The sequence below is a fragment of the Scyliorhinus canicula genome, chromosome 17, assembly GCF_902713615.1.
Source record: "Scyliorhinus canicula chromosome 17, sScyCan1.1, whole genome shotgun sequence".
Lineage (NCBI taxonomy): Eukaryota > Metazoa > Chordata > Chondrichthyes > Carcharhiniformes > Scyliorhinidae > Scyliorhinus > Scyliorhinus canicula.
Genome location: NC_052162.1, coordinates 122261551 through 122285818, shown reverse-complemented (window position 1 = coordinate 122285818; position 24268 = coordinate 122261551). Strand labels below are relative to the sequence as shown.

The 24268-nt window shown below is 48.9% G+C and overlaps 1 protein-coding gene and 1 pseudogene across 1 annotated transcript in view; one reads left to right on the top strand and one right to left on the bottom strand.

Moving 5' to 3' along the window:
- Positions 1–24268, bottom strand: part of LOC119951773 (zinc finger protein 850-like) — a 110580-nt gene that overhangs the window by 13821 nt on the left and 72491 nt on the right. The window contains exons 3-4 of the mRNA XM_038775112.1: positions 12487–12504; positions 11205–12409 (exon numbers count right to left, since the gene is read on the bottom strand). Of these exons, the coding sequence (XP_038631040.1) occupies positions 11205–12409; positions 12487–12504 (1223 nt within the window). The remainder of the gene's footprint in view (positions 1–11204; positions 12410–12486; positions 12505–24268) is intronic.
- On the top strand, positions 22080–22782 carry LOC119951860 (annotated as a pseudogene).

Sequence of the window (24268 nt, the reverse complement as noted above, 5' to 3'; positions counted from 1 at the left end):
TATAAGACACTAGTTAGGGCCACATCTGGAGCACTGTATCCAGTTGTGGGCACCATGAATGAGAAAGGATGTGAGGGTACAGGGGAGATTCACCAGAATGATTCCAGGGAGAAAGAACTGGAGCGACGAGGATAGATTGGAGAGATTGGGTCTGTTTTCCTTTGAGAAAAGACCGCTGAGAGGAGACTTGTTAGATACTGAGGGGTTTGGACAGGGTAAATGGTGAGAATCTGTTTCCACTGAAGAGAGAATCTGGAACAAGAGGGCACAGATTCTAAATAATTGGCAAAAGAGTAAAAGTGCGGAGAGGGAATTTTTATTCAGCCACGGTGGTTGGAGACTAGAATGATCTTCCTGAGTGGGTGGTGGAGGAAGATTCGATCGAGGTATTTCAAAAGGAAATTGGATTGATATCTGAAAAGAATGTGAAAGGTTACGGGATAAGACAGGGGAGTGGGACTGGGTAGAATTCTCTGCCAGAGAGCCAGAGCAGACTTGATGGGCTAAATGGCCTCTTCCTGCACTGTGAAGATTCTGTGATTCAGTGAAGTAGGTACACCAGCTGATTCTGTACAGTGGGTCGCACTCTCGCCTCTGAGTCAGGAGGGGGGGGGACATTGAATCTCCTCTCCAGAGACTCGAGCCCCCACAGTCCACTCTCCCGGTGCCAGTACTGAGGGAGTGTCGTCTTGTCAGAGGGACCATCTTTAGAGTGAGACATTAACTGTGTGCTACTGTGCCGCCCCTTTAAAATATGCCCCTCCTTCTAAACTGACAGAGGGCCTCAAGGAGGTGCAAGAAAGCTTCACAAGGATGATAGCAGGACTGAGTGTTTAAATTACATAAGAGCTTGAATAGGTTGGGGATATTTTCTCTGGGAAAGAGAAGGCGGAAGACTGACCTGAGAGAGACTTTAATGGATGTGATAGGATTGACATCATCAAGTCATCACTGTGATTGCAGGATGGAAATTCAGAACTGGCAATTTTATTTGTCACAGAAAAGTCTTCATCTCAGACGATAAATCTCTGTCTCCCAGAGACACCCTCCTCCCTATTGACTGTAACATTAATTCATCCAACTATCCTCCTCCTGCTTTTCACCTAATTTTCCTCTCCTGATGGTGCTGACTCTCGGGTTCAGTTTCTCTCTCACCTGTTTCTCTCCCCAATATGTCACCCTGGTGCCTAAATCTTTACACCTGAAGTTAACAATCTGTTTTGCTCAGGGGGACGTCACAATGAAATCCAGTGACTACTCACATGTACTTTTCCTACAGTCCCGATGCGGAGGTGTTGTGGGGCAGGGTTGATGAACTGGATGTCCCGCCTCCTCCGAGTCTCTCTGTGCATTTCTAACGGTTGTGTGAGATTGGTGACGGTGACTAATAGCGATGACATTACCCATAATCCGTTGCAATTCAGAAAGCACTGTATCTGTCACATTGAGGGAGTCTGTGTCAGGGCCAAGGTGTGGGGTGGGGGAGGGGGTATCACTCTGGCTGCATCATCAGTAATGTCACATTAACCAGTGACTCCGCAGTTGTCACTGCAACTTCTGATTCAGAGGCGGGTCTGTGATCCTCGGTTAGGGTTATCAGAGGTCAGTGTATATCCAGGGTTAGGGTTGCTGTTGGTTTAAGGTTAGGGTATATTTAGCATTAGTATATATTCGGTTTTAGGGTTTGGGTTATAAGGAGTTAGGTTATGGTTAGGATTTGTTTATGCTTGTATGGCTATAGGCGATTCGGGGTTAGGGTTTGGATTATAAAGAGTTAGGGTTAGTAGATAATCAGTGTTTGTTTTAAGAAGTTTTATGATCAGTGGATACTTCAGGTGATGAATGATGAAAGTGAATGGATATTTCCGGTGGTGATAGTGGGCATTCACGGTTAAAGTGATTGAGGATGTTAGTTAATTTTAATAAATAATAATCTTTATTGTCACAAGGAAGCTCAAATTAACACTGCAATGAAGTTACTGTGAAAAGCCCTTGTCGCCACATTGTGGCACCTGTTCGGGTACACTGAGGGAGAGTTCAGAATGGCCAATTCACCTCAAGCACATCTTTCGGGCATTGAGGGAGGAAACTGGAACACCCGGAGGAAACCCACGCAGATACAGGGAGAACATACAGATTCTACACAGGCAGTGACCCAAAAAGGAATCGAGCTTGGGACCCTGGAGCTGTGAAGGAACAATGCTAACCATTGTGGTTGTTATGATTAGGTTGAGTATTAGGTTTTATGATTTGGATTATTAGAGGTTCGGATTAGTGTTATTGAGGTTCATGCTATTATGGGTTCAGGTGATTTTGGGTTATCAGTTAGCGTTGAGATAATGGTTTTTGGGACTGAGAGTCAGAAACATCCAACATTATTCTATGTTGTTTCCTCCTGTCATTGTTAACCATAATTTTAACAACAATATGTATATAAGAACCACACATGCTGTAAATATTGAATGTAAAGTGTTACTGTGTAGAAATTGAAAACGCCAATAAAAATATTTTTATAAAAAACAACCATTTTTACAATATGTGACTTCTAACTAATCAGTTTCCTCAAAGCCTAATCCTAATCAATTAGAGTCACAACTTGTATCTATTGAATGTCTTTAACCAGTAAATGTTTCAAGAGAAATCAAAACACCCAATAGTTAACTGAAAGAGCTAAACCACAAGGCTTAATGTCTTTAAACAGAAACAAATTTTAATATGAATTTTTTTAAAATCACATAATGTAACACAACATTTTGTAATTACCTAAGTTTTTTTTTGTAAATAATTTTTATTGTAAAATTTTGAATTTACACAACAATAACGCACCATAGTAAAATACCAAAAATAACAATAATATTAACAATCATAAACATTCACCCCACCCCCATGCACAACACAGCATTTTAACAACAACGCAAGTTAACACAATATAAAGTTACAGCATAGAAACTACAATAAGGAACACCCCCCCCCCCCCCCGGGTTGCTGCTGCTATTGACCAAGGTACCTATCTTTGCGCCAGGAAGTCCAGAAAAGGCTGCCATTGTTTATAGAACCCTTGTATTGATCCTCTCAGGGCAAATTTGACCCGTTCCTGTTTTATAAATCCCGCCATGTCGCTGATCCAGATCTCCACACTTGGGGGGCCTTGCATCCTTCCACTGTAGCAGAATCCTTCGACGGGCTACTAGGGACGCAAAGGCCAGGACACCGGCCTCTTTCGCCTTCTGCACTCCCGGCTCTACCGCAACTCCAAAAATCGCGAGTCCCCTCGTTTGACCCTGGATCCGACCCCCCTCGACACCGTCCCCGCCACCCCCTTCCAGAATTCTTCCAGTGATGGGCATGCCCAGAACATATGGGCGTGGTTCGCTGGACTCCCCGAACATCTAGTGCACCTATCCTCACACCCAAAGAACCTACTCACCCTAGTCCCGGACATGTGGGCCCGGTGCAGCATCTTAAATTGGATGAGACTAAGCCTCGCACATGGGGAGGAAGAGTTGACTCTGTCCAAGGCATCCGCCCAAGTCCCGTCCTCTATCTGCTCCCCGAGTTCCTCCTCCCATTTAGCCTTCAGCTCCTCCACTGACGACTCCTCCACCTCCTGCATTACCTTATAGATGTCAGACACCTTCCCCTCTCCGACCCACACCCCCGAAAGCACTCTGTCCATCGTCCCCTGCGAGGGCAGCAAAGGGAATCCCTCTACCTGTCACCTAGCAAACGCCTTTACCTGCAAGTATCTGAACATGTTCCCTTGGGGAAGGCCAAATTTATCTTCCAGTTCCCCCAGGCCCGCAAACCTCCCGCCAATAAACAGGTCCCTCAATTTGCTGATGCCCGCCCTTTGCCACCCCCTAAATCCCCCATCCTTGTTCCCCGGGATGAACCGATGGTTGCCACCCAGTGGAGCCTCCATCGAGCCCCCTGTTTCCCCCCTATGCCGCCTCCACTGTCCCCAGATTCTTAGGGTCGCCGCCACCACCGGGCTCGTGGTAAACCTCTTAGGGGAGAGCGGCAACGGCGCCGTTACCATGGCACCCAGGCTCGGACCTCTACATGACGCCATCTCCATTCTTTTCCACGCCGCCCCTCCCCCCTCCATCACCCATTTACGCACCATTGACACATTGGCCGCCCAATAGTTGGGCAGCGCCAGCCCGCCTCTATCCCTCCCTCGCTCCAGGAACACCCTCCTCACTCTCGGAGTCCCATGCGCCCACACAAAGCTCAGAATACTGTTAGTCACTCTCCTAAAGAAGGCCCTGGGGATAAAGATGGGCAGACACTGAAAGAAGAACAAGAACCTCGGAAGCACCGTCATTTTGACGGACTGTACCCTCCCCGCCAACGATAATGGCAGCATGTCCCACCTCTTGAACTCCTCCTCCATCTGATCTACAAGTCTGGTGAAATTATGCTTGTGAAGAGTCCCCCAGTCCCTGGCCACCTGCACCCCCAGGTACCTAAAGTTCTCCCCTGCCCGCCTAAGCGGGAGCCTACCAATTCCTTCCTCCTGGTCTCCAGGGTGCACCACAAACACCTCACTCTTGCCTAAATTTAATTTATAACCTGAAAAGGTCCCAACTCAGCTAGCAACTCCATCACCCCCGGCATCCCTCCCACCGGGTCCGCCACATACAGTAACAGGTCATCGGCATACAACGACACCCTATGTTCCTCTCCACCTCGCACCAAGCCTCTCCACCTCTCTGAATCCCTCAACGCCATCGCCAGCGGCTCGATTGCCAGTGCAAACAACAAGGGGGACAGGGGGCAACCCTGCCTGGTCCCTCGGTAAAGTACTCCGACCTCCTCCTATTCGTAGCCACGCAAGCCATCGGGGCCTCATATAGCAGCCTTACCCATCTAATGAACCCTTCACCAAATCCAAACCTCCCCAACACCTCCCATAAGTACCCCCACTCCACTCTATCGAAGGCCTTCTCTGCATCCAGCGCCACCACTATCTCTGCCTCCCCCTCAATCGCCGGCATCATGATGACATTCAACAATCTCCGCACATTCGTGTTCAGCTGCCTTCCCTTCACAAAACCTGTCTGGTCCTCATGCACAACCCCTGGCACAGTCCTCTATCCTGGTGGCCAGGATTTTTGCCAGCACCTTAGCATCCACGTTGAGGAGAGATATGGGCCTGTATGAACCACACTGCTGGGGGTCCTTGTCCCTCTTTAAAATTAACAAGATCAGCGCCAGTGACATCGTCGGGGGCAAAGTCCCCCCTTCCCACGCTTCGTTGAGTGTCCGCACCAGCAAGGGGCCCACTAGGTCCACAAACTTTTTATAAAATTCCACCGGGAACCCATCCGGCCCCGGTGCCTTCCCTGACTGCATTTGCCCGATCCCCTTAACTAGCTCCTCAATCGGCGCACCCAACCCCTCCACCTTCTCCTCCTGCACCTTCGGGAAAGAAAGCCCGTCAAGGAACCTCTCCATTCCCCTCCTCTCCCCCATTGGCTCCGACCGGTACAGTTCCCTGTAAAAGTCCTTGAAGACCTCATTCACCTCTACCCCCTTCCGCACCACATTCCCACTCTTGTCTCTCACTCCAGCAATTTCTTTAGCCGCATCCCGCTTGCGGAGCTGATGAGCCAGCATCCTACTCGCCTTTTCACCATTTTCGTACACTGCCCCTTGTGCCTTCCTCCACTGTGTCTCCGCCTTTCTAGTGGTCAGCAAATCAAATTTAGCCTGCAGGCTGCTCCTCTCCCCCAACAGTCCCTCCTCTGGTGCCTCTGCATACCTCCTGTCCACCTCCAGCATCTTTCCCACCAGTCTATCCCTCTCACTCCTCTCGCTCCTCTCCCTGTGTGCCCGGATGGATATCAGCTCCCCACGAATCACTGCCTTCAGGGCTTCCTAGACCATCCCCACCTGAACCTCCCCCGTATCATTCACCTCGAGGTACCCCTCAATACTTGCCTGGACCCTCCTACACACCTCCTCCTCCGCCAACAACCCCACATCCAACCGACACAACGGGCGCTGGTCCCGCACCTCCCCCATCTCCAACTCTATCCAATGCGGAGCGTGGTCGGAGATTGCAATGGCCGAATACTCGGCCTCCTCCACTCTTGGAATCAGTCCCCTACTCACCACGAAGAAATCTATCCGAGTGTAGACCCTATGTACGTGGGAAAAGAAAGAGTACTCGCGTGCCCTCGGCCTCACAAACCTCCATGGATCCACCCCACCCATCTGGTCCATAAACCCTCTCAGTACCTTGGCCGCCGCCGGCCTCCTACCCGTCCTAGAGCTGGACCGATCCAGTGAAGGATCCAACACCGTAGTAAAGTCCCCCCCCCCCCCATGATCAGACCTCCCGCCTCCAGATCCGGGACCCGTCCCAACATACGCCTCATAAAGCCCGCATCGTCCCAATTTGGGGCATACACACTAGCCAGTACCACCTTCTCTCCTTGTAGCCTGCTCCTAACCATAACATACCTACCCCCCTTATCCGCCACCACCTGCGATGCCTCAAACAACACATTTTTCCCCACCAGAATCGCCACTCCCCGGTTCTTCACATCCAACCCAGAGTGGAAAGCCTGCCCCACCCATCCCTTCCTCAGGGGGACCTGGTCCGCCACCTTCAGGTGGGTCTCCTGAAGCATTGCCACATCTGCCTTTAGCCCCTTCAGGTGAGCCAGTACCCTCGACCGCTTCACCGGCCCATTCAACCCTCTCGCATTCCAGGTGACCAACCGGATCAGAGGGCGTCCCGCCCCCCTCCCATGTCGACTAGCCATAGCCCATCGACTGCCCGTCCCAGGCCAGCACCCCCTGCCCGACCCAGTTCCCACAGCGACAACACCTCACCTCTGTCCCCCCAGCCCCCACCAGCTCCTTCCTGACCCTACCAGCAGCAACCCGGTATTCCCCTTTCCCCACCCCCCCTCCCTTCCCCCCCAGGCTGGGAACCCTCCTAGCCGCGAACCGTCCTCCATTGTACTTCTGTGGGTCAGCTAACTTCTGCTGACCCCGGAAACTCCCGCCAATAACCCGACCCCTCCCAATCTATCCCTCCTCCAGGCACCGCTCCAGCGCGGGGAAGAACCCGCCTCCCCCCGTCACAGTCTCCGCCCCCCAGCCCCGCAGCGCGGGAAACCAGAGGAAAGCCCGCGCTTTCGCACTGCCCCACCACACCCTTCTGACGCAGGTCCCAAATACCAGCCCCACTCCATACCCCCAACCCGACATAGAATACAACAAACCACCCCGACCCTCCCCGCAAGATACACAACTCGAACAGTGCCCCACAGCAAAAAAAAACATAGCAGAACACCCCCGTAAATAACCATAACAAAATTGTAAAAGTACAAAAAACAAAGAGAACACAGCAACAGCAGAATCCAGCCCTAAAATATTACAACCGACCCCGCAACCCCCAACCCCTAGTTCAAGCCCAGTTTCTCCGTCCGCACGAAGGCCCACGCCTCCTCCGGGGAATCAAAATAATAGTGCCGGTCCGAATAAGTTACCCACAGGCGCGCAGGCTGCAACATTCCGAACTTTATCTTTTGCCTGTATAGCACCTCCTTCGTCCGATTAAATCCGGACCGCCGCTTAGCCACCTCCGCACTCCAATCCTGGTAGATCCGTACTACCCCATTCTCCCACTTGCTGCTCTTCACCTTCTTGGCCCAGCGCAGCACACACTCCCGATCACTGAACTCCATCTGCTCCTCCCTTGGCCAGTGAGCCTCCGCTCCCCGCCGTCCGCCATGCTTGGCCGCCCGGCCTGGGGACCCCGCTGCTCCCGCTTCGATCCTTGCCGCTCCAGCTGCCCATACCCCGGAAAGGAAGCCTCTTCCCTATCGTCTCCTCCACCGATTCAGGCTGCCAGGTCCCAAAAAAGTCCGTTAACAAAGGTCCGTTTGCCCATCGCGGGCGGGAGCGATCCGACCTGCGACCTGCCTCCTCGAGGGCGCCACCGGAAGTCCGTTCCAGAAACATTTATATAGACAAAGTCAGAGATGCCGGACAATGCTTGGAATGCGAGCATTTGCAGGTAACCAAATCATTACAGATCCAGAGAGAGGGATAATCACAGGTTAAAGAGGTGTGAATTGTCTCAAGCCAGAACAGTTGGTAGGATTTTGCAAGTCCAGGCCAGATGGTGGGGGGTGGATGTAATGCGACATGAATCCAAGATCCCGGTTGAGGCCGTACTCATGCGTGCGGAACTTAGCTATAAATTTTTGCGCGGTTGTTTGAAGGCCAGTAGTGGGGGTGTAGGGATGACCCTGGCAAGATGTTCATCTTCATCGATGATGTGTTGAAGCTGCGAAGAAGATGTGGTAGTTTCTCCGCCCCAGGAAAGAACTGGACGATGAAGGGTACTCTGTCAGTGGTGTCCCGTGTTTGTCTTCTGAGGAGGTTGGTGCGGTTTTTTGCTGTGGCGCGTTGGAACTGTCGATCGATGAGTCGAGCGCCATATCCCGTTCGTACGAGGGCATCTTTCAGTATCTTAAGGTGTCTGTTACGCTCCTCCTCGTCTGAGCAGATCCTGTGTATACGGAGGGCTTGTCCATAGGGGATGGCTGCTTTAATGTGTTTTGGGCGAAAGCTGGAGAAGTGGAGCATCGTGAGGTTATCTGTGGGCTTGCGGTAAAGCGAAGTGCTGAGGTGACCGTCCTTGATGGAGATGAGTGTGTCCAACAATGCAACAGAATTTGGAGAATAGTCCATGGTGAGTCTGATGGTGGGATGGAATTTATTGATCCCATCGTGTAGTCGTTTCAGTGATTCTTTGCTGTGGGTCCAAAGGGAAAAAATATCATCGATGTATCTGGTGGATAATGTCGGTTGAAGGTCCTGTGCGGTGAGGAAGTCTTGTTCAAACTTGTGCATGAAGATGTTGGCATATTGAGGTGCGAATTTGGTCCCCATGGCTGTTCCGTGCATCTGGATGAAGAATTTGTTGTCAAAGGTGAAGACATTGTGATCTAGAATGAAGCGGATGAGTTGCAGAATTGCGTCTGGAGATTGTCAGTTGTCAGTGTTGAGTACTGAGGCTGTTGCAGCAATGCCGTCGTCATGGGGGATGCTGGTGTAGAGTGCCGAGACATCCATTGTGACGAGGAATGTTCCTGGTTCAACTGGTCCATGGGTGCCGAGTTTCTGTAGGAAGTCCGTCGTGTCGCGACAGAAACTTGGTGCACTTTGTACGATGGGTTTCAAGATGCCCTTGATGTGGCCAGAGAGGTTCTCACACAGGATCCCATTGCCTGATACAATAGGCCGGCCTGGTGTGTTGGCCTTGTGTATTTTCAGGAGGCAGTAGAGCTCTCCAATGCGGGGATTACGTGGGATGAGAGCACGTAGGGTGCTCTGAAGGTCTGGATCCAAGGTCTTGATCAGTCTGTTGAGTTAGCGGGTGTGCTCCTTGGTTGGATCTGCGGGTAACTGTCTGTAGTGTTCCTGGTTGTTGAATTGACGGTACACTTCTTTGCAGTAGTCCGTTCTGTTCAGTATGACGGTGGCCCCTCCTTTGTCTGCTGGTTTGATGACGATGTTGCGGTTGGTCTTGAGAGCGGGAATGGCGTTGCGTTGTGCTTGGGTGATGTTCGGGGCTGCCTTGTGAATGCGACTGATGAATCTGGCATTGACATGACTCCTGACGGCTTCAGCATACATGTGGAGTCGAGGGCAGCGGCCTTCTGGAGGGGTCCAATTCGACTCTTTCCTTTTCGGTTGCTGCACCGCAGATCTCGCGGTCGGCTGTTCCGGTTCATTGGTCGTCTCCTTGGGTTCGCTGTCGGCCTCTTGGGGTCTGTGGAAGAATTCCCGGAGCCTCATTCGCCTGATGAATTCCTCAGTGTCTGCCGCGAGACTGATGGGATCCATTTTGGTGGTGGTGCAGAAACTGAGCCCTCTGCTGAGGACTTCGATTTCGTCTGGTTGAAGGGTGTAGTCCGACAAGTTGACAATAGATTTTCCTGTATTGTTTTCGACTGTGGTACTGGGGGAGGCTTGGTTGCAGCTGGTGGTGATGCCGAGTTTCTCAAGCTTCCTGTTCTTGGTGTGCATATAGGTGGCATAGTATCGTTGTCTCATCTGTTTGGCGGTGTTACGCAGCTGGCCTGCTGTGTCCTGAGCGCACGTTGAGAATACGGCCTCTATCTTGGTTTCCAGGTTGCATCGACTGCTGTAGAGCTGGTGTACGAGGTGTTTGAGGAGTGTGACCGAGGTGCGGCGGCAGAGTCTTTCAGCGTAGTCTGTGTTGTAGGCCGACTTGAGTGGGTTTGTGATCTGTAGCCCTTTCGGGATCTTGTCTGCTTTTTTGCATCTTTGTAGAAACTTAATGTCAGTGTCCATATGCGCGATCTTCCCACAGATCCTCTCCACTTTGAGCCGGCAGTTTGCGGTGTCGATGGAAGCCATGATGTGGAGATGCCGGCGTTGGACTGGGGTGAGCACAGCAAGAAGTCTTACAACACCAGGTTAAAGTCCAACAGGTTTGTTTCAAACACGAGCTTGCGGAGCACTGCTCCTTCCTCAGGTGAATGGAGAGGAATGTTCCAGAAACACTTATATAGACAAAGTCAGCGATGGCGGACAATGCTTGGAATGCGAGCATTTGCAGGTAATCAAATCGTTACAGATCCAGAGAGAGGGATAATCCCAGGTTAAAGAGGTGTGAATTGTCTCAAGCCAGGACAGTTGGTGGAATTTTGCAAGTCCAGGCCAGATAGTGGGGGGTGGATGTAATGCGACATGAATCCAAGATCCCGGTTGAGGCCGCACTCACGCGTGCGGAACTTAGCTATAAGTTTTTGCTCGGCAATTCTGCGTTGTCGCGTGTCCTGAAGACTGCCTTGGAGAATGCTTACCCGGAGATCAGAGGCTGAATGCCCTTGACTGCTGAAGTGTTCCCCGACTGGAAGGGAACATTCCTGCCTGGTGATTGTCACACGATGCCCGTTCATTCGTTGTCGCAGTGTCTGCATGGTCTCGCCAATGTACCACGCTTCGGGACATCCTAAGCTCGTGTTTGAAACAAACCTGTTGGACTTTAACCTGGTGTTGTAAGATTTCTTACCCGATTCCCTGAGAGAGAGAAGAGAGAACGAAATGCAGTCCTGGATGTAATTGAAGCAGAAACAATAACAGCAGAATCCATCACTGTAATCAATTGTGAACTTGTTGGTGTCTCAGCAGGGAGGAGGAAACACAGAATCCCTTCCCACACTGAGAGCAGGTGAACGGCTTCTCCCCAGTGTGAACTCGCTGGTGTTCCTTCAGGCTGGATGAGTCCGTGAATCCCTTCCCACACTGAGAGCAGATGAACGGTTTCTCCCCAGCGTGAATTCGCTGGTGTCTCCGCAGGCTGGATAACCGAGTGAATCCCTTCCCACACCGAGAGCAGGTGAACGGCTTCTCCCCAGTGTGAATTCGCTGGTGTGTCTGCAGGCTGGATAACTCAGTGAATCCCTTCCCACACCGAGAGCAGATGAACGGTTTCTCCCCAGTGTGTATTCGCTGGTGTCTCAGCAGGCTGGATAACTCAGTGAATCCCTTCCCACACTGAGTGCAGGTGAACGACTTCTCCCCAGTGTGAACGCGCTGGTGTCTCAGCAGGTTGGAAAAGTAAGTGAATCCCTTCCCACACTGAGAGCAGGTTAACGCCTTCTGCCCAGTGTGAACTCGCTGGTGTGTCTGCAGGCGGGATAACTGAGTGAATCCCTTCTCACACAGAGAGCAGGTGAATGGCTTCTGATTGTGAACAAGTTGGTGTCTTCGCAGGTTGGTTAAGTCATTGTATCCCTTCCCACACTGAGAGCAGGTGTGCGGTTTCTCTGCAGCATGAACAAACTTGTGTCTCCGCAGGGTGGATAAGTCAGTGAATCCCTTCTCACACTGAGAGCAGGTGAACGGTTTCTCCCCAGTGTGAATTCGCTGGTGTTTCTTCAGGTTGGATAACTCAGTGAATCCCTTCTCACACTGAGAGCAGGTGAACGGTTTCTCCCCAGTGTGAATTCGCTGGTGTTTCTTCAGGTTGGATAAGTCAGTGAATCCCTTCCCACACTGAGAGCAGGTGAACGGCCACTCCCCAGTGTGCATTTTTTGGTGTGTCTGCAGGTTGATTAACTGACTGAATCCCTTCCCACAGTGAGAGCAGGTGAACGGCCTCTCCCCAGTGTGAATTCGCTGATGTAAATTCAGGCGAGATAACTCAATGAATCCCTTCCCACACTGAGAGCAGGTGAATGGCCTCTCCGCAGTGTGAATTTGCTGATGTAAATTCAGGTTGGATAACCGACTGAATCCCTTCTCACACTGAGAGCAGGTGTACGGCCTCTCCCCTGTGTGAATGCGTCGATGAATCTCCAGCTCTGATGGGGATTTGTATCCCTTCCCACAGTCCCCACATTTCCACCTTTTATCCATATTTTGGGTCTACTCAAGTCTGTCCAGTTGGACTATCAGTTGAAGCCTTGACCACACACAGAACACGTGTATGGTTTCTCCCCGCTATGAAAGGTGCAATGATTTTTCAGGCTGTTTAACTGGTTAAAGCTCTTTCCACAGTCAGTGCGTGTGTCTCGGTGCTTTTCCAGTCACAATGATGTTTAAAATCTTTTGAAGCCAACAGGTTGGGCAAACATTACTCCTTCTAGATAATGGCCGATGAATCGAGTGACTGTCAGAACTAGACGTGATGTTTGAGATTTCGGTTTGTAAATCCTCTCCTTTTAACATCCTGTAAAAGGAGTTTACAAAAGACATCACAGTCAGTACAGGATAGAAATTCAGAACAGATTATTTTACTTTCTCAGGAACATTCTTTCCTCTCTTGTTCCCCAAAAGCTTTAAATCTTCATCCCACACACTCTCCCTCCATTCTCACTCTGCTGTATCTAATATTCACCCTCCCAATTCTCCTGAAGGTGCTGATTCAGGCTGATTGACAGATCCCGGCTCACTGCTTCCTGTCCTGGACAGAGAGATCATAACAATCAGGAGCTGTAGTCGGCCATTCAGCCCATCGAGCCTTCTCAACCACTTAATGGGATCATTGGCCGATCTACGTCAGCACCATTTTCCTACACTATGTCCCATATCCCTCGGTATGTTCAATATTGAGAAACATGTCAATCTGTCTTGAAAATACTTGAAAATACAATCCTCTGGGGTAGAGAATTCCAAAGCTTCACTACATTGTCTTTAAATTCATTGAAGATCCCAGCCCCGTGTCACTGTCCGTGTGGAGTCTGCACATTCTCCCCGTGTCTGCATGGGTCTCACCCTCACAACGTTAAACGACGTGCAGGGTCGGTGAATTGGCCATGCTAAATTGCCCCTTAATTGGAAAAAAAAGAATTGGGTACTCTAATTAAAAAAAATATATATATTTAATTTACTGGATTTGAGCTTCGCTGGTTGGGCCAGTATTTGTTGCCCATCCTGAGTTCCCCTTCAGAAAGTGGTGGTAAGTGGTCTCCTTGCACACCCACTGTGCTGTTAGCGAGGGAGTTCCAGGATGTTGCCCCAGTGACAGTGAAGGAACGGCGATATATTTCCAAGTCAGTCTGGTGAGTGACTTGGAAGGGAACCTCCAGGTGGTGGGGTTCCCAGGTATCTGCTGCTCTTGTCCTTCTAGATGGCAGTGGTCGCTTTGCTGAGCACCTTCGGTCTGAGCGCATTCAGGACCCTGACCTTCCCGTTGCTTGCCATTTTATTTATTTATTTATATAAATTTGGAGTACCCAATTCATTTTCCAATTATGGGACAATTTTACCGTGCCGATCCTCCTACACTGCACATCTTTGGGTTGTAGGGGCCAAAGCCAAGCAGACACAGGGAAAATGTGCAGACTCCACATGGACAGTGACTCAGAGCCGGGATCGAACCTGGGACCTCGGCGCCGTGAGGCAGCAGAGATTAATCACTGTGCCACTGTGCTGTCCCTGCTTGCCATTTTAACACAAGACCCTGCTCCCATGCCTGCCCGAGGCTTGTTGCAATGTCCCAGTGACGCTCAACGCAAACGGGAGAAACAGTAAATGTTCCGGTTAGGCACGCTACAGCCTTCTGGTCTCAATATCGGATTCAACAACTTCAGATGATTAGCTCTACCCCACCTCAACCTCTTTGTTTTCATTCCATTTCATTTTAACTGTCCATTACCTGTTATTTCTTTCTTGTCTTTCTTCATATATATATTTTCCCCTCACTCTTTCCCCCTATCTTATCCCCCCTCTCTTTACCCTTTGTCCCCTTTGCTTCCCGCTTCCCCCCCCTTTTCTCATTATACCTCTCTCCCAACCATGCCCCCCTCCCCCCACATCTACACCTGTCACAGCTTACCTTCTGATTTTAGTTTCTCTGCTGTTTAGTCTTTCTCACTTTTTATTCTCTCTGGGAACTGCCATTATAATCTTTATTTTTTAAATAATCTTTATTGTCACAGGTAGAATTACATTAACACTGCAATTAAGTTACTGTGAAAAGCCCCTAGTCGCCACATTCCGGCACGTGTTCGGGTACACAGAGGGAGAATTCAGAATGTCCAAATGACCAAACAACACATCTTCGGGACTTTTGGGAAGGAACCGGAGAACCTGGAGAAAACCCACACAGACACGGGGAAAACGTGCAGACTCCACGCAGTGACCCAAACCGGGAATTAAACCCGGGACCCTGCACTGTGAACCACAATGCTAACCACTGTGCTGCCCTTCTTTTTCCTTTGTTTCTGTAGTTATGACTGATCTTTCTTTCCCCCACCCGATGGTATAAATGTCTCCCACTTTCTATCCTTTTTAGCTTTGACAAAGGGTCATCTGGACTCAAAAACAATAGCTCTTTTCTCTCCTTACAGGTGCTGCCAGACCGGCTGAGATTTTCCAGCATTTTCTCTTCTCGAAATGGAAATCTACAGTCTGATATTACACAAATAGAAATAATAATAAATGTGCTTTATTACAGAGCCAATAATATATCTAATCTGTACAATATAACAACATTACACTTATTTCAATTAATTTACTGTCCTCTTACATGTCATCTGCTGGGGAAACCAGCCCTTTAATTGTGAACACTAGAAAAGAGACCATCAGGGGCAGCAAGGTAGCACAGTTGTTAGCCCAGTTGCTTCACAGCTCCAGGGTCCCAGGTTCGATTTGCGGTTTGGTTCACTGCCTGTGCGGAGTCAGCATGTTCTCCCCGTGTCTGTGTGGGTTTCCTCTGGGTGCTCCAGAGAACATTACAGAGCAGTACAGGCCCTTCGGCCCTCGATGTTGCGCCTACTGTGAAACCGCTCTAAAGCCCATCTACACTATTCCCTCATCATCCATATGTTTATCCAATGACCATACTACTCTCTGAGTAAAGAACCTACCTCTGACATCTGTCCCATAGCTATCTCCCATCAATTTAAAGTTATGTCTGAGGAAGTGAACAAACAAATATGATAGACGGTAGGATTATTAGTTAGAATAATGTAGATGATAGTGCAGGCCTGAGGGTAGTGAGATCATAGACAGAGAACAAAGGGATGAGCACAGCATGTCTAGGAAGGGGGGGGGGGGGAGGGGAGCTTTGCCTCGTGGAGAGAATGGTGAAAAGGATGATGGGTAACAAGAGGCCCAGGATTGGGAAATGCGAAGTGAGCCAATCAGGATATATGGCCAGGTCAGAAGGTGTATAGAATGGCTTATGGGAAGCTTGTATGCAAATCTTGATGTGATTTGAACTATATGTGCTGTAATTGCTTTGTGTTCTCTCTCACTTGCTTTTGGGAGCTTTAGAACATTGCTGTGTGTTCTCAGGTCCTACGAGTGAGTCAGCCTTGCAAGCTGGTTAAAATAAACAATAATTGATACCTGCAAATCCGTCTCAAATTTTATTGAGCCCAGACTGGCAGCAAAAGAATCAGGGATTGTCACGTCCCCTCGTGCTAGGCATTACCATCCGAGGAAAAAGGCTCTAATGTCCTCCAGTTTTCTCTTACCAAGTCCAAAGATGTGCAAGTTAGGTGGCTTGGCCATGATAAATTGCTCTTTGTGTGAAAAAAGTTTAGGTGAGATTACTGGGTTAGGGGATGGGGGGGGGGGGGGGGGGGGCTTAAGTAGAGTGCTCTTTCCAAGGGCTGGTGCAGACTCAATGGGCCAATTGACCTCCTTCTGCACTGTAAATTCTATGCATCCTTTTAGCCAGACAAATAAATGTGTCAAGCTGAGGGCACAAAGGATGTCAATGTCTTTAAAAGAGAGAGAGAGACCTGGGCCAAGCTTTGCAGAGTCTGCACCCTCCCTGGATTCACTTCCTTTCCCTTCAGTTGCTGCAAGTGACCAATTGAAGGTGAGAATGAGAAAAGAAATGGAAAAGGGGAGAAATGAAAGTGTTTTACTCACAGATGTTGGAGACAGCAAGATTTTTCAGTCTGTCTGAAGCTGAAATGTGATTAACACAAAGTCCGCGCTCTGATTGGCTGGAGGACCAGAGTCCTTCCGGTCCTCCAACTCTTCCCATTGGTTGCTGGCCGACAGAAAAATTGGGCAACGGATGTGACATCTTCATGGATGCCCTTTTGACCTCAATATGAATAACCGCCACTGCTCATGCACACAGCTTTCTCTCCTTTGAACATGCGCAGTCCCGGCCCGTCCCGCGCCCGGTGGATAGAGCGGTTTCTCCGGCAAGGGGCATTATGGGTCATTCAGCCGCCATTAACCCTCTTCAAACCAGTCTCCAAGCCCCTGGGATTGGGATGAAGTGGGAGTGGGGGGCAGTGACCCTATTCCGGACACAACGTACATGTCACTGGGTTTGATTGGGTTTGATTCTGACGTCCCCCGTAGAAAACATTTTGTTAACTTCAGACACCTGAGTGACATATTGGGGAGGGCAATAGCTGAGAGTGAAGCTGAACCCAAGAGTCAGCCCTTTCAGGGGAGGAGGATTGTGGGAAAAGCAGAAGGTAGAGGGATGAATTAGTGTTACAATCAATAGGGAAGGAGTGTGTGGAGGCAGAGACAGAACGAAGCACATGAGCTTGGACAATTTTATCAAATCATTTGTGAAATCTGGATTTCCAATTTCCCTGTGAAACACATTGGGATGTTTAATTACATTAAATGTGCTGTATAAACGCGTATTAATCTGTTCTCGAAGGCTGTCACTTGGGCTCCTCCACTACCCAGAACACCAAGTCCCCGATCATTGGCACTCTGATTAACCAGTTTATTCACAAAGATCCGACCAGCCCACCCAATCTCAGTAAATCTGCTGTTCTCGGGCTCCCTTGTAACTCCATCCCTGCTCTCACTGCGCTGAGCTCAAGTGTGAACAAAGAATTTTTGTCTTTAGATTTTTAGTGTGAGAGGTTAAACCTATCAGGAGGCGATGCGTAGGCTGGGTCACTGCTCTCATCAAAATATAAGGCTTAGGAGCTAATGGAGGGCTGTAAATTATGAAAGATTTTGATGCACATGAAGAATGTTTTCACTTGTAATGGTAAGACAAAAACTAGAAGCTTTGAATGTGAGATAATCTAATCAGGAATTCAGGAGAAGCTTCTCACCCAGAGAGTGGTGGGAATGTGGAACTCGCTACCTGAAGGATTGGTGGAGGTGAATCAGGCGCGAATGGGACTGAATGGATGATTTACACAGGTTTAGCATGGACTCGATGGGTAGAATGGCCTCCTCCACTGCCCCAATGCCTCTCTGTCTATTGTTACCATCTCTGTAGAGATTGATAACTTAATAAATGACAGGAATCTCCAATGGAAAGAAAACCAATGGACAACATTTCACATTTTCAAACTTTCACTCAACAAACCAACTAAAATCGACACAAACCTGAATTAACAGGGACTGGATATTTCACAGGACAAGAGAAATTTCACGTTAATAGTCAGTACAACAAAGATACATCCCACATCGTTCTGAACCCTCACATTTCTTCCTGTAGAAATGTTGCACCATGGACAATCTCACAGTCTTCCCAATCTCCCTCTGCAATGTCGGATCCCTCACTTCCCACCCAATGGACTTGGCCTTTGAGTCACTTCCACCAACAGCCGCATTCTAGCCAAGGTCCGTGAAGATTGTGAACACCAACAAAGTGCACGTCTGTAAATGCTCTCTCTTTCAGGTTGTGACGCTCTTATGTCCCCAGAGGCTCAACTTTTGGACCTCTTTAAACTGTATGGTTGGATTTCGCATAACTGAAATAGAAGCAAGTGGTGTTTTCCGATCCACAACCCCCTGCTCTCCTAGCCTTCAGCTAGCTGTCCTTTCCAACTGTGTAACACACGATGTAACACAGTCCCTCCTGTATTCTCAGTGCACTGCTTCAACACCCGGACCTGTTGGAAGCTCCACGCTCTTTGAACGGCAGATTTCCTTATTAACTGTGTCTGTCCTTTACCCACAGCAGCCGAACCTGCTTCAGTGGGACGGAAAGTGTAACTGAAATACGATTATCTGTCGATTCAGTCTTGGCTTCTTCAGCTTTACGTTCCCAGTGCAACCTCAGGTCACATGGTCATTTCTTGGAACTGATGACCTCAAAACCAGGAAATCAATTCTCTCCTTCAGAAGAATCTCCAGTTTCACTTTGGGTCTTAAAGGGTTCATTGCACAAAAAAGTGTTTTCCCAAAATAATACAATACTAATAATTATTATTAATCTTACTATTAAATTATTAAAGGTATTTTCCCAAAGTACCTTGGTCATCACATACCCTCCAATCCCCAAGGAATAAAGCTTCTGAAGTAAGCATGTTTTCAGAATCCTTTCATGCTACAACACATATCAACATTATAAACACTGTAACAAGGACCTTATTACACACTGTTCAGATAATGGTTTCTCTTTACAATGAAACATATCACCTTGGCAATACTAGAAGCTTAACCCTGAACAAAACTAACCCAATGTGACAATGAGGTTTGAAAGTTCAGCTTGCTCGAGTCCCAGTGCTCTTGTCAACAAGAATCCATTTTACTATTGGTTGATTCACTTTCTTTGAACCTTCCCAAGAGATTTCCTTGCCCATCTCACAGTCTTCCCAGTTTTCCTTTGTTAAGAGATTGTGCTTACTGTTGCTGTATAAATTCCAATTGGATTGTGTGCGGTCTGGACCCTGGGGTAGGATTTGTGACGGCTTCAAAGGTTTTCCATATCTGAGGTCAGGTTAACTTGGTCAGGAACCACACTGCTGATTGCCGGCAATCCATCTGGACTTTGAGAGCTGCCTATGAGGATTTGGACTTTGAGAGAAAATTCCATCATGTTGCTTTTTCCCTCTGAGTTCAGCAATTTGTGTGGACGGTGGGATCTGTGTACACAGCGGGATACAGTCGGGAGGGAGTCACCCTGGGAGTTCTCAACATTGACTCTGGACCCCAAGATTTCTTGTGACATCGGGTAAAATATGAGCAAGGAAACCTCCTGCTGATTATCACCTACCGCCCCATCCCGCTGGTGAATCAATATTCCTTAATGCTGAACATCACTTTGAGTCAAGGACACAGAGTGTATTCTGGGTGGGGGATTCCAATGTCCATCACTGGCTCAGTAGCTTCACTACTCAATGAGCTGGCTGAGTACTAAAGGACAGAGCTGCTCGACTGGGCCTCCAGCAGGTGGTGAGGGAAGTAACAAGAGGGTAAAACCTCCTGAACTTCATCCTCACCAACCTTTCTATCACAAATAGATCCGTCTGTGAGAGTATTGGGAGGAGTGATCATCACACAGTTCTTGAGCAAATTACTATCCTCACATGGAGAATAATGCCCCCCCCCCCCCCCCCCCTCCCCTGCATTGTGTTGTGAGCAACTCAAAACTGGGCATCCATGAGTCGCTCTGGACCATCAGCAGCAGAATTGAATTAAATCACAACCTCCTGGCCTGGTATATCCCCCACTCTACCATTAAGATCAAGCCAGGGGATCAACCCGGTTCAATGAAGAGTGCAGGAGGGTATGCTAGGAACAGCACCAGCCAAACCTGAATATGAGGTGTCAACCTGGTGAAGCTACAACACAGGACTACTTACCTGCAAACAGCAAAAGCAACTTGTTATAGAAAGGGCAAAGAGATCCCACAACCAAGGGATCAGATCTAAGCTCTGCAGTCCTGTCACACCCTCTGGGAATGGTGATGGACAATTAAACAACTAACAGGAGGAGGAGGCTGCACAAATATCACTGAGCTAAATCGCTGGCTTTTAAAGCAGACCAAGCAGGCCAGCAGCACGGTTCGATTCCCGTTCAAGCCTCCCTGGACAGGCACCGGAATGTGGCGACTCGGGGCTTTTCACAGTAACTTCATTGAAGCCTACTTGTGACAATAAGCAATTTTCATTTTCATGAGGGAGCCCAGCACATCAATATAAAAGACAAAGCTGAAGCATTCACAATAATCTTCAGCCAGAGGTGCCACGTTGATGATCCATCTCCACCTCCTCCTGAGGACTCAACCATCTCAGACGGCAATCTTCAGTCAATTCAATTCACTCAGAAACTGAACTGAACCAGCCATATCAACACTGTGGCTACAAGAATAGGTCAGAGGCTGAGAATCCTGCAGTGAGGAACTCACCTCCTCACTCCCCAAAGACTGTACATCATCTGCAAAGCACAGGTCAGGGTTGTGATAGATTATTCTCACTTGTCTGGATGAGTGCGGCTCCAGCAACATTCAGGAAGCTCGACACCATCCAGTACAAAGCAGACCACTTGAGTGGGACCCAATCCAACACCTTCATCACTCACTCCCCCTCCACCACCATCACACAGTGGCAGCAGTGTGTGTACCACTGAGCTGTATCACCAGCAACTTCCAAACCCACAGCCTCTGCCACCTAGAGAAGGACAAGAGCTACAGACACATGGGAACACCATCATCCGCAAATTCCCCTCTGAGCCACACATCATCCTGACTTGGAAGCAAATCGCCGTTTTTCACTGTTGCTCGGTGAAAATCCTCGAGCATTATTAAGGAAGTAATATCAGGACATTTGGAAAGTCAAAACACAATCCATCAGAGTCAGCATGGTTTTATGAAGGGTAAATTATGTTTGACTCATTTGCTAGAGGTCTCCAAAGATGTAAGAAGCCAAGTTGAGAATGGGGATCCTGTTGATGTAGTATCTCTGGACTTCTGAAACACATTTGATAAGGATTGGATTGGATTGGATTAGATTTGTTTATTGTCACGTGTACCGAGATGCAGTGAAAGTATTTTTCTGCAAGCAGCTCAACAGATCATTCAGTACATGGGAAGAAAAGGGAATTAAACAAAATTCAAGAAAATACATAATAGGGCAACACAAGATATACAATGTAACTACATAAGCATTGGCATCGGATGAAGCATACAGGGTGTAGTGTTAATGAGGTCAGTCAACAAGAGGGTCATTTAGGAGTTTGGTGACAGTGGGGAAAATGTTGTTTTTGAGTCTGTTCGTGCGTGTTCTCAGACTTCTGTATCTCCTGCCCGATGGAAGAAGTTGGAAAAGTGAGTAAGCCGGGTGGGAGGGATCCTTGATTATGCTGCCCGCTTTCCCCAGGCAGCAGGAGGTGTAGATGGAGTCCATGGATGGGAGGCAGCTTTGTGTGATGGACTGGGCGGTATTCACGACTCTCTGAAGTTTCTTGCGGTCCTGGGCCGAGCAGCTGCCATACCAGGCTGTGATGCAGCCCGATAGGATGCTTTCTATGGTGCATCTGTAAAAGTTGGTAAGGGTTAATGTGGACATGCCAAATTTCCTTAGTTTCCTGAGGAAGTATAGGCGCTGTTGTGCTTTCTTGGTTATAGCGTCGACGTGAGTGGACCAGGATAGATTTTTGGTGATGTGCACCCCTAGGAATTTGAAACTACTAATGTTTGCCGGATCTGTCGGCATCAAAAGATTTTAACCATCAATGTGACTGGAAAAGCACCGAGACACACACACCCGAGTGAGAGTGTTCCAGAGCACTGACTGTGGAAAGAGCTCTCTCCGGGTGTGGGGATGTCGGAACCTCCCCCCCGGGTGTGGGAATGTCGGAGCCCCCCCCCCGGGTGTGGGGATGTCGGAGCCCCCCCCCCCCCTCTTCTGTACCACAAGTGGCAGCGCCTGGAGCTCTGCGCCCTCCACAACCTCCTGCAGCAGCCGCTCTTCACCCAGCAGCAGCTAGATGGGCTGAGCGGCCAGTTGTCTCCCAACTGTCTGGTGAATCCACATCGCAGTTTGTTAGGAACTATGATGTCAACGTCCTCATGGCCGCCTTGCTAACTCAAGGTCTGGCTGCGATTTGGTGGGATAAACGCAAGTGGCTCAGCAGCTTGGTGCTGAGCCGGGTTCCTGGCTTCATCCTCAACATTCCCTCCAACATGACGCTGGGCTTTGTCTCGCTCCCCATCCAGTGCAAGCACTGGATGGCAGTCAGGCAAATCAACGGGGCCTACTACAACCTGGACTCCAAACTAAAGGCCCCGGTTCCAATCGGGAATGAGGAGCAACTGAGGAAGTTCCTGCAGGACCAGATCGCCCAGGATCCCTGTGAGTTGCTGCTGGTGGTGCCGAGGGAGGTGGAGGAGGACGGAAGCTGGCTGCTCGCTCCCTGAATGCGAGACGCGGGAGATCGGACAGCGGGAGCGGGGAGGGGGGAAGGTCTCGCCGCCGATGGCTTCCTGACTCAGACCTCCAGCTGTGACGGATTAAGCCAGCGCGCTGGGGAGGTGGAAAAAATAATTGGAAACTAAATTTATTTTAAAAAAAGAACTTGAAAATTTTAAACAGACAATATCAGCAGGACTGTTATTGAATCATTGCCTCTATCATTTCCTATATTGCTCCATCGTCACATAGTTTAAATTCATTGACCTACGTTCATTTCAGACTGAAACAAATGGGAATGGGGTTTAATACAGAATATTATGCAATGTTGCTTGATGGTACAGTTAGAACTCAGCGCAGTTCCTCGAGGTCACTCTCTCATTGGGAATATCACATCATTAAATAAAAGAATGACACCAATCACTGGAAACAAAAGATGCAAAAAGAAGCGGCGAAGAAGGGAGGAAACGCGGGATCGCCGTCGAATGAGAGGACCAACAAAAGCACTGACAAGATGACGGGGGGGGGACCTGTGCTAGCTAACTAAAGTTGGCTGGTGAACGGAGGTGAGGTGAGAGGAGGGCTGAGGACATTGGAGCTTGGTTAGCAGGTTTTGATGGGCCTTCGAGCTGAGCAAGTGTGGAGGGGGGGGGGGGGGGGGAGAGAGGGATTGATACAGTGAGACTTTTTTTCAAGAGGAAGTGCAGGAGGGGTGGATTCTGGGAGGGGGGAAGGGGTTCAATGTTCATGGATAGGGGCGGGTCAGGCTCATGGGGCAGGGCCCGGTGGTATGATGATGGTGGATCAGAAGGGTAGGGGGGAGTGAGAGACCCTCAGTTAGGATAGTCACGTGGAACGTGAGGGGGTTGGGAGGTCCAGTCAAGAGGTCAAGGGTGCTTGCGCATCTTAAAGGTTTGAAAGCTGATGTAGCAATGCTGCAGGAGACTCACCTGAGGGTGAAGGACCAGGTGAGATTTAAAAAGGGCTGGGTTAGTAGGTGTTTCACTCTGGATTTGACGGAAGGGCTCGAGGGATAGCGGTAATGGTCAGCAAAAGGGTACGATTCCAGATGGAGAAGGTGGTGGCAGATCAGGGGGGTAGGTATGTGATTGTGACAGGGGCACTGGAAGGGAGGTAAGTGGTGTTGGTAAGTGTGTACAGTCCTGTAGAAGTCAGGTATTTTAAATACACTTAATATAGGTAAGAAGACTGTTTAAGACAGAAATATTAAATCCCAGTTTTAAAATGAAAGAAATATACAACTTCCAAACTCAGACATGTGTTTGGGAAAAACAGAACCACTGATAAAAACATCACATTCTTTCAAGGGCACGGACTGAATCTCATGGCAATAAAGGCGGAATAATTAAAGGCTCCATTGTTCTGATTTCTGGCCACTTGTGATAACAGCCTGAACCACATTCCATAACGTATGCAAGCCGAAACATTTTAGACTGTGTCAAAATACAGTTTCATTTATATTTTCGGAATAATAGCATGATGAGATGACTAACGTCTCAATTGTTGCAGATAAGCAACAATTGGAAGTGGCGTTGTATTGGGAGGATGGATGGCTTGTTATCAAATCAAATGTGTTTTGAATATAGCTTAAACCAATTAGGATTATATTGGGGTGTGATCGGATCGCTTAAGACAGATATGAAAGAGTATATCCATGG